A 12,261-nucleotide genomic window follows, 5' to 3' on the forward strand; every position below is an offset into this window, starting at 1 on the left:
AAAAGAATCAACCAAGATAATAGTAAATCCCCTGAAAACTGTAAAGCTTTATACCTATATAGTAAATTCATGAGGAATGTGTAGGGCGGCAAGTAACAGAATAGCAGACCAACAGTGGTTTCAACAAATACGGGTTGACTTTTTTCATACAGCCAGAAGTCTGGAGGTAGGTTTTTGGCACTATCGTCAACTCTCTTTCTAGCTCACCATCTGCTATCTGAGGCATGCTGGCTTGTCATCCTTGTGCCTATCACTTCTGGTCACATAACCCAGATGTCACATCTACATTCAAGGAAGACGGACGAGATGGAGGGAGCTGTATCTGTCCCCTTTTAGAAAGCAAAAGCTTTCCCAGAAACTGCACTAGCCTAGTCTGCTTATGTGTCATCTGGCCATTCCTAATTGCAAGGGAGGCTAGCGAAATAAGTGCTATTTTACTTTCTCAGCCCCTAAGTAGAGGCAGGCAAAGAAAAAGGGAACTGAGAATGGATTTTGTCAGTTATCTTACAACACCTGCCTCAGTTAGTATGATAAACCAAATTCTGATTATCTGATGTTTAACTACTAACCCAAGACTGTGAAACATGCTTTATTCTTATGAAAATCATTAATACAAATTTAAATAGGATCTGGTCGTATGTGTTTTAATATCCTTTTCTTATGTTTTTCACCCTGATAAACACAGAATTTCCTTAATTATTCAAATAAAGGAATTAATTTACAGCAAGTTTTGGGTTTTTTTGGGCAGAAATCCAGAGAGAAAGAAGAGAATTGGTAAGAAAAGTTGTTACAACAATGACCACAAGAAGATTACGCAGTGGCCCATGGGGCAACCCAGGGCCTGGAAGACCAAATAACGAAACCAGACCCAGTGTTCAAGAGGATTCAGAGCCCTTCAATCCAGACAACCCTTACCACGTGTGTACTGGTGTTTGTATGACAGGTTCAGATGACTGCACTAAACCCAGCACTGAAGCAGTGATATTTCTGCTTGAGATTTCAAATAAGCGTCTAGTATTCAACTGAGACTTTTACCCAATTATTTTAAAAAATACATCTTTTGTTTGTTGCAGGGTTTATAAATGAGGGTAACAACTCTTCAGCATTGCTTCTGTAGTGTAAAATCCTGATTGGTTGTACTCCTTGTTCAAAGTTGTTTTCTGTGCTCTCCTTTTTCGAATCACAGGTGAATTTATAAAGACAAATTCATATCAGGAATTTGATGATTTAAAAATATTTCCGGGAGTGTGCCCTGCAGGCAACACACAGGATGAAAGTATTCTCTTTCCTCCTTTATATCCACTTTATTCGTCCATTCAACAGACATTCGTTGAGAACCTGCTCTTTTCCAGGCCCTGTGCACACAGACAGGAGTAACTTCTGCCCTTGAGGGCACTCAGTCCATTCGGGAGACAGACTCACATATGGGGATCAAACACTTTAGACAGAAACCTCGAGAACTGGTGTTTGTAAGGATGACACCAACATGCTAAAAACTTCTCAAATCTTCAATGAAATGTAGTTTTACCATTACTATACTTTGCAGGGAGTGAAAATAGAAAAATAAGTACTTATGTGTAACTAGTGTTTTAATTGAAAAAATAATACACGCATGTATTTTTTTAAACAGTATAAAAATGTATACAATGAAAAGTGAGTTTCCCTTCTACCACAGACACCCTCCCCTGAGCAACCTGTTAACAATGGCTATTTGCCCAGTTCCTTTGTATAAGTGTACACACACACACACACACACACACATTTTTAACACAAAAAAGCATACACAACTTCCACTTTGCTGTCTTTTCAGTTCCAATACAGTATTTTGGAAGTTTTTTTATATCTCTTACATGGATCCACCTCATTCATTTTAATGGCACCATTATATTCCATTGTGTGGATAAATGTACAGAAGTTGAACTAGTTCTGCTTTGGTGGACATGTATTTTCCTCGAATACCATTTTTTTTTTAAACTTTTTATCTTATTTATTTCTCTGCGTTGGGTCTTCATTGCTGCATGGGGGCTTTCTCTAGTTGTGGTGAGCGGCGGCTAATCTTTGTTGGGGTGCACGGGCTTCTCACTGCAGTGGCTTCTCTTGTTGCGGAGCATGGGCTCTAGGTGTGCAGGCTTCAGTAGCTGTGGCACGCAGGCTCAGTAGTTGTGGCGCACGGGCTTAGTGGCTCCGTGGCATGTGGGATCTTCCCACACCAGGGGTCGAACCCATGTCCCCTGCATTGACAGGCGGATTCTTAACCAATGCGCCACCAGAGAAGTCCCTCCTCAAATAGTGTTAATAAGATACACCTTATACATGTTTCATAGGGTATGGGAAGGAGTAAATGAGGTAATGCAGGTGAAGCTCTTAGCACTGTGCTGGGCACATAGTAAGCACTACCTGACTCCATGTTAGCTATTAGTCTATACCTCTTGTACACTGTAGGAGTATATCTTTACCACTAATACTGAAACATGGGTCTGCTGGGTCAAAGAATTTTACATTTTAATGGAGGACACTAAATTGTCTTCTGGGGAATTACAGCAGCTACATGTCTTCAAACGGTAATGAAAGGCCTAATTTATTATCAAACTTTTAAAAAGTCTTGGGTGTAAAACTGTATCTCCTGGTTATCTTTTTCTTGCCAGTCTTTAATTATGTGTAAGATTGAGCATCTTTTCATACACAGAGAAGTCATTTGTACATTTTCTTTCCTCTTGTTTCAGGTGTTGCAAATATATTTTCTAGTTTACCATTTTAGACTAATATATTTTAGAAAGATTTAGAGCAAAAAAGTATTTTTTTTTAAGTAACCCAAGGCTTACCAGAAAACTCAGGACACCAAAGTACTTCATTCCGTAAAGCTCAAAGAATAATAAAGAAATAAAATCTGGGACTTCCCTGGTGGCGCAGTGGTTAAGAATCCCGCTGCCAATGCAGGGGGCACGGGTAATCCATCCCTGGTCCAGGAAAATCCCACATGCCGTGCAGCAATTAAGCCTGTGCGCCACAACTACTGAGCCTGCACTCTAGAGCCCTCAAGCCACAACTACTGAGCCCGTGTGCTGCAACTACTGAGGCCCGTGTGCCTAGAGCCCGTGCTCCGCAACAAGAGAAGCCACTGCAATGAGAAGCCCGTGCACTGCAACGAAGAGGGGCCCCCGCCCACCCCAACTAGAGAAAGCCCGTGTGCAACAACGGAGACCCAACGCAGACAAAAAACAAAAACAAAAACTGAATAGGCAAACAGAAAACTTAATATAGTTTATTCTCTAGGTAGCTGGCCTAGCTGCATCTGGTTCTAGGGATGAGGGTATCAGCCCCTCCACAGAAGGGCAGGACGTGACTGCCCTGCTTTCAGGCTTAAGTGATCCATATTGAAAAAATTTCACTGGTAACAGTTTTTTCCTTTATTACATGTTGAGCTTTAAGTAGGAACACCTTCCCCATGATCTCCGTCCTTCACATATCCCTTTAAGGAAATATCTCAGGGCAAGAACCTGAGATTTCTGCCAACTTTTTAATCCTAACAAACTTTTGTTGAACCCTCAGGTGAGGAAATGCCTCAACCAACAGGCTTTTTGACTACTGCCCTGGAAGAGTCAGCGACAATTAATTAATGAGGCAGTTTCTAATTTTGCTGTCCCAGATGAACCTATTTCAAGAGATAAGGGGGAAAAAATGTCTAAAGGGGACATTCTAAAGGGGAGAGTCTAAAGAATTTTTTAAAAAATGGTGTTAAGAGAGTAAGACAAATACTTTGATGACAAAATCTGAACATAGGCTGTGTCAGATGGTGTTAATGAATTGTTAGTTTTGTGAGGTGTGATAATGGCAGTGTGGTGCAGGAAAATGCTATCTTATTTTGGCAAGACATTCTAATGTATTTATGGGTGAAATGTCACAATGCCCTCAAGTCTCTTTAAATTTACTTCAGAATTTAAAATACTTTAAAAAAATCAAATTTGACAAAAGGTTGGCAATTGTCAAATCTAGATGTTTGGCACACAATTTTCTCCACTTTCCAATACGTTGGAAATTTCTCATAATAGAAAGCACCCCCTCACACACACACAGCAAAAAAAGTTGAATAAAGACTTTTTAAAAAGTATACCAGAAAGGTGATAGGGTTGCTTAAGTTCACTTAGCTCAAGCCTAACCTATGTTGGTCCTGCATCTCCCCAAGTTATTCTTCCAGGAAAGAGGCTTAAATTGAGCAAAGAATTTACATGAATGATAAGGGCTTTTTGCCAGTGTAATTCAATGTCATATTAAAGAGGATACAGACTCTTTACCCCTAGAAATCCATGAAAATGAAAACCAGATATTACATAACTTGGCAGGGGCACGTTTCTTCCAGTTCTGTGATCTCTCCAGCAGCGAAAATAGGGTTCTGTAGGTGACTTTTACTTCGATACGAGTTTGTATTTATGTAACTATAATGATGGCACATAGAAACTAGAAGATAAAGTTTAAGGTCTTGAAGCTTTACACCGTATGGTGCCTTCTTCTGAGTGTTACAGACCCTTATGTTGACACAAAGGCAGAAGCTAAGTGACTTGGCAGTGTTCTCAGCCAGTTCAAGTGGAATAGCAATCTGTTGTCAGCCTGGATCAATGAGTTTCAAAATGTGCTCCCCAGAGCCCTGGAAGCCATTACTACAAGAAGGCACCAGGGTGCCGCCGCAGTGGCAGAAACGCTACTTTTGAATCACGCTCCCTGTTTTCCTATTTAAAACAAATTGAGTCACTAGTGAGTGGTAACCATGGCTCATTTAAGGCATGGAGAAACTTCACCATAACATTCAAAAAACAAAAAAAACTAAACCTTCCTGCCAGCGACAGATTAGCTAGGATGGGAGTTCCCTGATGTTAGAAGGATTTCTGAATTATAAGGTTTAAAGATTGAAAACTCCTTACAGAAAATAATGCCGATTTCTGGTAGCAGTAAGACATCCAGGACCTTATTTTAAAATAACGTGGATGCTATAAACTTCTCATTATGAAGGAGACACAAATAATTCTCTTTTATTTCACAGCAGCAGGAAGGAGAAGGCATGACATTCGACCCTAGATTGGATCATGAAGGAATCTGCTGTATAGAATGCAGGCGGAGCTACACCCACTGCCAGAAGATCTGTGAACCACTGGGGGGCTATTATCCATGGCCTTATAATTACCAGGGTTGCCGTTCAGCCTGTAGAGTTGTCATGCCATGTAGCTGGTGGGTGGCCCGCATCTTGGGCATGGTGTGAAATCACTTCATATACCAGGTGCTGTAAAGAATTAACTCCAGAAACAACCAAAGTTTGAGGCATCTTGATGCTGAAGGGACCACGAAGTATTTTATATTCCATCTGAGCAATGTTATTCGAGACACTTAACAGAATATTTTTGAACTGCTTTACAGAACTTTATCCAGAATTGCAAATGTACTGAAAGGGTAGTTTAAGTCTAAAATATCATCATAGTCCTTTTACTACTTGCTCTGCTTTGCTTTTCTTTGCCAGTAAGGCCTGCTTTTAAGACTTCCTTACCAAGCTATTTTGAAATAATCATGAAAAATTATTTACAGTTTGTCAAAGATCTCAACTGTACACTTGAGTTCCTTTTAAATCGTCACTAAAACAATTAAGTTGTCTTCTGTTGTTATTTGTACATAATTCCTCAGTTGTTCTTAACCTTTATTGTTCTTTCCCAGTCTTGCAAATGTGCCCCCAGAGTTCCTAGATAAAAACATAGACAGAAAAGGGAAAACAAGACATACAATGGCATTTGAGAGTGAACATTATAAGGCAGCTCGTAGGAAATTCTTTATCTATACTATGTGCTGACATGTGATTAAGAGGTGGCTGCCCTGTTAAGAGTCACCCCCAAGAAAAGAGAATTAGCAAGCATTAGGATAAAGGAAAATGTAGGCGAAGGTAAATCAGACTTGTGGGGAAAGGACTTTCATTGACATTCTGAAAACCAGGTCTTCACACCCTTTCAGTCTGCTTTCAGAAAGTGGTCATTGGGCATGAAGCAGCATAATGATTTCTACCTTTGCAGTACAAATCAGGCTGCTGATGTAGTCCAATTACCAATAAGTTACTCTCCTAGTAACAGGGCTGGCAGTGTGGCTTGACAGACATGGCTGAGGAGGAATGGCTTATGTATCTATAATGACATAAAGAATCTCAGGAACAAGGACTGTCTTTAAAAACTGAAATATTAGATCAGGAAGATGAGCAGGTATTTCATGTTTTTGACATTTTAGTTTTGACTCTCATAGTTTAAGAGATTAAGAACTTTCTTAAGGAAAATAAAAGTTTTCCAAAACAACACAAAGATTCAGAGATGAAAGGTCTTGATACCATGACAGTCCCATAGTCTATATACACCATACTACTGTATATCTAGTGTTGCCAATTTACATCTGTAAAGTCATACGGAATTTTTAAAACTTGGTTATCAGATGAACACTCATATACCTGCATTTAATGGAGTGTACAGCAAGCTAGTCTTTGGAGAAAAAAGGGATGAAGGAAAGATACACATTGAATTATATGTAATGATCACACTGTTCAGGCAGCAGCAACTTCCTGCAGCTACGAATCTTACACGTTTTCAAAATGGTTGTCACTCTACTAACTAAGCAAATAAGTGCCAATGGTTCTGCACACCATCTCCCACCTCACCACCCAGCAAACTGTATGTACTTGGTTCTGGAAATGAAAGGAAAAAAAAAGATTGAGCCAGTGATCCCACCCCACAAGAGCCTGTGGTCTAATGAGAGAACAGATCATTGGGATTCGGTACACCAAAGGCCTTGATGAAGATGGGATCATTGGGCTTCTTGGAGAAAGAATGCCTTCAATGGGTACTCAAGGATGAGCAGGAGAGCCCCGGGTGGTGAAAGGAAGGGCATTCCAGGCAGAGGGAATAGGTCAGGTAGAGGTGAGGTTGTATGGTTCGAGCAGGGAAACAGAGCATTCAGGCTGAGGTAGGCAATATCAAGATGGAAATGTAGGACTTCCCTGGTGGTCCAGTGGCTAAGAATCCTCGCTTCCACTGCAGGGGGCATAGGTTCGATTCCTGGTTGGGAAGATCCCACATGCCACAAGGTGTGCCCCCCCCCCGCCAAAAAAAAGAAAAGGAAATGTAGGCAGGAGCTGTATCTTACTCATATTGCATGTTAATTGAATTTACTTGGGGATAAGGAATAGGAAACCAATGAAAGGTTTCCAGCAAGGAGGAGGCTGGTTTCCATTTTAGCTGGATCCCCTTGGTAGCTTTCCATGTGAGAACTGAAGAGGTGCCAGACTTAGCAAGGAGGAGAGCATGTCATAGGGAAGGAAGGCTGCCTCTTGAAAAGGTGTTTCCTTTTCAAAGCACCACAATTAAATGAAATACAGGAGGTGTATTTACTTAATTTACTTAACAGAGAATGGAATTATGCTGTGTTATGAAAAGTCATTCAATACCCAAGGAAGTCAACTTAACATGAAAGGAAATGGATGTTTTAAGGGCAGAGGGGAAACTCAAGGTTGGATTAATCATAGGAATGACAAAAGAGACTCAAATTGTGTTCAATGAAGAAAACTGAAGGTCTACTTTGAAAGAGAAGAATCAAGTGTACAAAGGAAGAAGTGTACTTTACGGAAGAGAGGACACTGCTGAATACAAACTTTTTGCAAATTGGTACCAATCCCTAAATAACCTCTAACCAGGCCAGTCCAAAAGCTGCAAATGCTGCCCAGTTTGCTGTGCTGAATCTTGACTTGTCCTTTAATTAATTCTCAGTGGTGACATAAACCAATCCTAATGGACATCACAGGTTCGTTTTCAAGGTCCTAAGGTCCTAGTTTGACTCAGTAGTCTTGAATGTGACAGATGCTGCTGTGTCAGCACAGAGAGAAAATGAAGAAATGGTACTGCTGGGCTTCAGTAAGTGTTCTATGTTACATGAACATATCCCATGGAACAAACTTCCACTGCAATGTTAAAAACTTGTTTAACTTCATCCATACCTCCTTCCCACCATCACCTCAAATAACTGTTGACACTAAAAAAGTAAATATATTCAGAATAATCACTTAACCCACTCAACAGTTGTTCTTACACCAGATTTTATTACACTCCAAAATACAAGCTACATTTTTACAAAGTAGAAATTCCTTGTGTGAGTGGAATAATTTGTATTTCTGTATAAGCTGAATATGCTAATTTGCTTTATGAACATTTATTCTATAGAAGTGTCACATTTTTTTTTAAGTTAACGGATTTACTGAGGGGGAAGGAGGGAGCTGACAAAAATCTACATGCACAGAATAGTCCTAGTAGCGTATGCAGACAGAAAGGTGCAAATCTTAGAGTCAGTGATGCGAACTTTAGCAAAAACAGTTTACAGGCAGAGTGAGTTTTGGTGTTTATAAAAGAAAGCTGAATTCCTTTTAAGGGCTTTGGTACATATATGCATGATCATATTTTATATGCATATACAGGTTTCACTTTGAAAAGCCCAGTATGTTAGAATCAAATTTACAAGACTAAGTTAGTGTTGACTGACCTTTAACAATAAAGGGACTCAACCACAGGTTTTATTTAAACTGCCTACACTCAAAAGTAATCAATTTACATACAATTTTTGGGTACTTACTGTGTAAAAGGTAAGTACATCTATATATACATTTATGCGTGTATAACCTGACCCAGCAAATATTTGCTAAGGTGTTTGGTTTACTGAACCTTTACCATGTCTTAATATTTTTTAAATCAAATACACAGGCGTCAGTCTTTATTAGGGTCTATGTTATTACCATAGAGTGATAAAGATAAGTAATGGGACTGGAAACAGTATACCTACAAAGCTATAAATAAATCACTAGGTTAAAACACCAAATTATTAAAAACCATTTTAAGTTCCTTTAAACAAATGAGCTTACTAATAACTTTACAGATATGTCATATTCCTGTTCTCTTTGTGCCTCTTCCTTTACAAATATTCTCTTCATATCAAATTTCTGTAATTGAATCAATCTTTTTCTCATCTGTAACATGGCTACAAAAATTTTAATAGCAATGAGATAGTTTGGAAGAAATAACCTCTATACACTTTTTCTTAAAACTAGCATTGTATTTGCAAATTTACTTGCAATACATTTTTTTTCAAAACATGATTTCTTTAGCTTCCTGTTCTTCAGCCTTTCAAAGGTGTGGATTATTTAATTACTAAAAATTTTCAACTACCTATATTCCATTAACCTAGACTATTATCCATCTTTCTATAATGAATTTACTTTATACTGACATAGTCAAAGACCTGGAATAAACTTACCAAGCATAAATTTTCTCTTAGCAGGACATTAGCTGCAAGACACAGTGCCTTATCATCAATCAGTACTATCATATTCCATATACACTCCATGAATACTGACTCTTCTAATATTCTCTGCTCAGTTTTAGTAATACCTCAGCAATGATAAACTAGCATCTTGTCCAAATAGTCTCAATTTGTTTCACTTTCATTGAAAAAGATTTCCCTTCATCATGTGGTGTACCATTGTGGTCATATGGATTCAATGGCTTGTATCATAATGACCCTAAGGTTCTGATGACAGAGGAACAAAAATAATCATTAAGCATCTCTCCTCTGCCTTTACATCTATGTGAGAGGGAAATAAATTCTTCAAAAGAACAAGACCTCAAGTAGCTTTTTACTTTTTTCTAAAATTTTTCAGAAATAAGACATCAGAGATGATTAGTGCTAATAACCTCACTTTTTCTCTCACCTTTACTCTGCGAAATCATTTGTTTAAGGGCGAGGTCCCAGGTCACATACTTCAAAGTCACCAGGTCATGATAAACACAGATTTACTGGGCCCTATCACAAACCTACTGATTCAAAATCTCAGGAAGGAAACAGAGAAAGCCTACATTTAAAAAAAAACAAGCTTCCCAGGTGAGGGTCACTCACCCTTACGCTTGAGAACCACTATCTTATACAGAGTATCTTCCCAATGCTGGAATTTTTAGTTGCCTGATACTTGGGACAACTGTCAGAAGATCAGTACAAGACTGGGGTAAACAAGTTTTATCCAAGTTAAATTCTGATTCTATCACCAACTATCTGTGTGAGCTGAAGAACTCTTATGAAGAAAAACGTGTATGAGAGTGCTCTGGGAAAACGCATTTGTAAAACCAGACACTACTTAAGATTCATGCCAGCTCTAAAATTCTGAATTTATTTTTCTTTGTTTTGTCTCACGTTGACAAGGAATGGAATGCAAACACATGTTTAAGGGAGTACAGGTACCAAAGCGACTTCTAGTCTTGGCAGACGGCCCATAAAAACATGCCTGCTGATCTGATTTTGACAATTCTATTAAACATAAAATCCTATGCCACACTCATTAAGTCCCTGTCCACAACCAATCATTCTAATTAATCCAATTTTGTCTCAGCATCTAGTATGCTGTAACCATACTTATATTCCAGAACAGGAAACAGCTTTGCTAAACACAGATTACACTAAAATGTGACATTATCTGTAATTTAATGTGTTAAAAGAACAGAAATAAATATTTCAATGAAGTACTGAACCTGAGGCCTTCATATACCACGACTCAAATTCATTCACATCAATACCATCAGGTGTTCAGAGCAAAACTCCACTGCAATCCCTGCTAGATCTATAAACTAAATTTGATTCGACCGTATATACACTTGATAAAAATCAGAACATTCTTAAAAAGGACGATAACCAGTAAAATTTTGACAGCACTGAGGACAACAGGATTCCACATTAAGCTGGGGCGAGCCCTGGCACTGGCTACCACCACGTCACCTCTACCACCTGCAAGGTCCCACGTGACTGAGGCCCCCACTGCCTCCACTCACTCAATCCCGACCCTCACCAAGTCGGCACCAGCCCCACGGCCTTCCTAGCGCCCACGCACACCGAGGCCTGCACGTCTGCTGCTTCTCCTGCTGGCGGTGCTCCGTCTCAGGAATCTCCACCGCTCCCTCTGCTTCCTTCGAGTCTGTACTGAGTTCCAGTCGGCTCCCTGAGTTCTCAATTGGTCTCCTATCTCAAATTTCAACCACCTACGGGCCTCTTCGCACGTGCAGTTTCGTCCCTTAGCACTTAACATCATTTAACATACATTCTGCTCATCTCCCCCGTAAATTAGGCTTCATAAATGCAGGGCATCTGTTCACCAGTGTATCCCTAGTGTCCAGAGCAGTGTCTGGCACATACCTTGCACTCAACGCTGATGAATGAATGAATGGGTATGATATCATGAACATGTATTTGTCACTTACCTATATTATTCTATATGTTATTCTATTACCAATATTAAAGTGAAAACCCAATCCAAAAAAAAAAAGTATATGGCTTTTGAAAGACGGCAAAGGTATTAATATTGTTAAAAAAATAAAAGTACGTAACCCTCACCGAAGAGGTTCATGTAGTATTCAGTAGCTCAAAATCTCTTTGTGGGTTTTCCAGAAAAAAAAAAATGTACTAGTAAGCAGTCCAAATTTTTGCCTCCAGGAGTTGGTATGCTTATAAATGAAACTGCTCGGCTCACTCTTACTTTCCAGGCCTGTGCATATGCCCAAACCAACTCCGGGGTTTGTAAAACTCTGGCCTCCTTTACCCAAGTTCCTTGGGCTCAAAATTTCTTCTCAAAGGATGACTAACCTAATTAGAAAGTAAATTTCAGTCCTTTCTTTAAGGAAACACATATATTTTGGTTTTAAAACAATCGGGGGGAATAAAAGCAACCTGAAAATTAAATGGCAACACAAAAAAATGTTTTACATGGCTTTTGATTAGTTATATAATTGCTATTCCCTCTAGTGATGTAGATAACTGAATAACAAATTAGATTTAGCTCTCATGACCAGGGTTAAATATCTATTTTTAAATTACTATTCTATCTATATTGATGAATAAATAATTTCAAGGGCACATATTATAAACAAAGTACAGTTTTTAAAACTAATTCTTTAGTGTGCAACAAGAGTTTCAATACTTGAATGTCTACTATGTGAAAGGCACTGTGCTTGGCGTCAAAGATCCAAAAATAAGTAAATAACAACGTCATGAAGTAGGACACACAGGGTAAAACAGACACCACGCAACTAACCCTAAAATTGGTTGAAACTCTGAGCGGTGCCTTAACAGATGCAACAACAAGGCACCTCCACCACAACACAGCTGGAGTGGCAGTGAATTCCTGTGGAGGGGATGGAAGGGGGGATTTAACAAGAGTAT

At 39.1% G+C, this 12,261-nt stretch overlaps 1 protein-coding gene across 2 annotated transcripts in view; it reads left to right on the forward strand.

Moving 5' to 3' along the window:
• CNMD (chondromodulin) overlaps positions 1-5,613 on the forward strand; it is a 28,170-nt gene extending 22,557 nt beyond the window's left edge. Inside the window, exons 6-7 of one of the 2 annotated variants that reach the window (XM_029210262.1) lie at positions 749-918; positions 5,036-5,613. In XM_029210262.1, the coding sequence (XP_029066095.1) occupies positions 749-918; positions 5,036-5,251 (386 nt within the window). In that variant the 3' untranslated portion in view covers positions 5,252-5,613. The remainder of the gene's footprint in view (positions 1-748; positions 919-5,035) is intronic. The other variant, XM_029210263.1, reaches the window with a different exon arrangement.
• The last annotated feature ends 6,648 nt before the right edge of the window (positions 5,614-12,261 follow it).

Source organism: Monodon monoceros, unplaced genomic scaffold, assembly GCF_005190385.1.
Source record: "Monodon monoceros isolate NGI ecotype Baffin Bay Population unplaced genomic scaffold, NGI_Narwhal_1 Super_Scaffold_8, whole genome shotgun sequence".
Taxonomy (NCBI): domain Eukaryota; kingdom Metazoa; phylum Chordata; class Mammalia; order Artiodactyla; family Monodontidae; genus Monodon; species Monodon monoceros.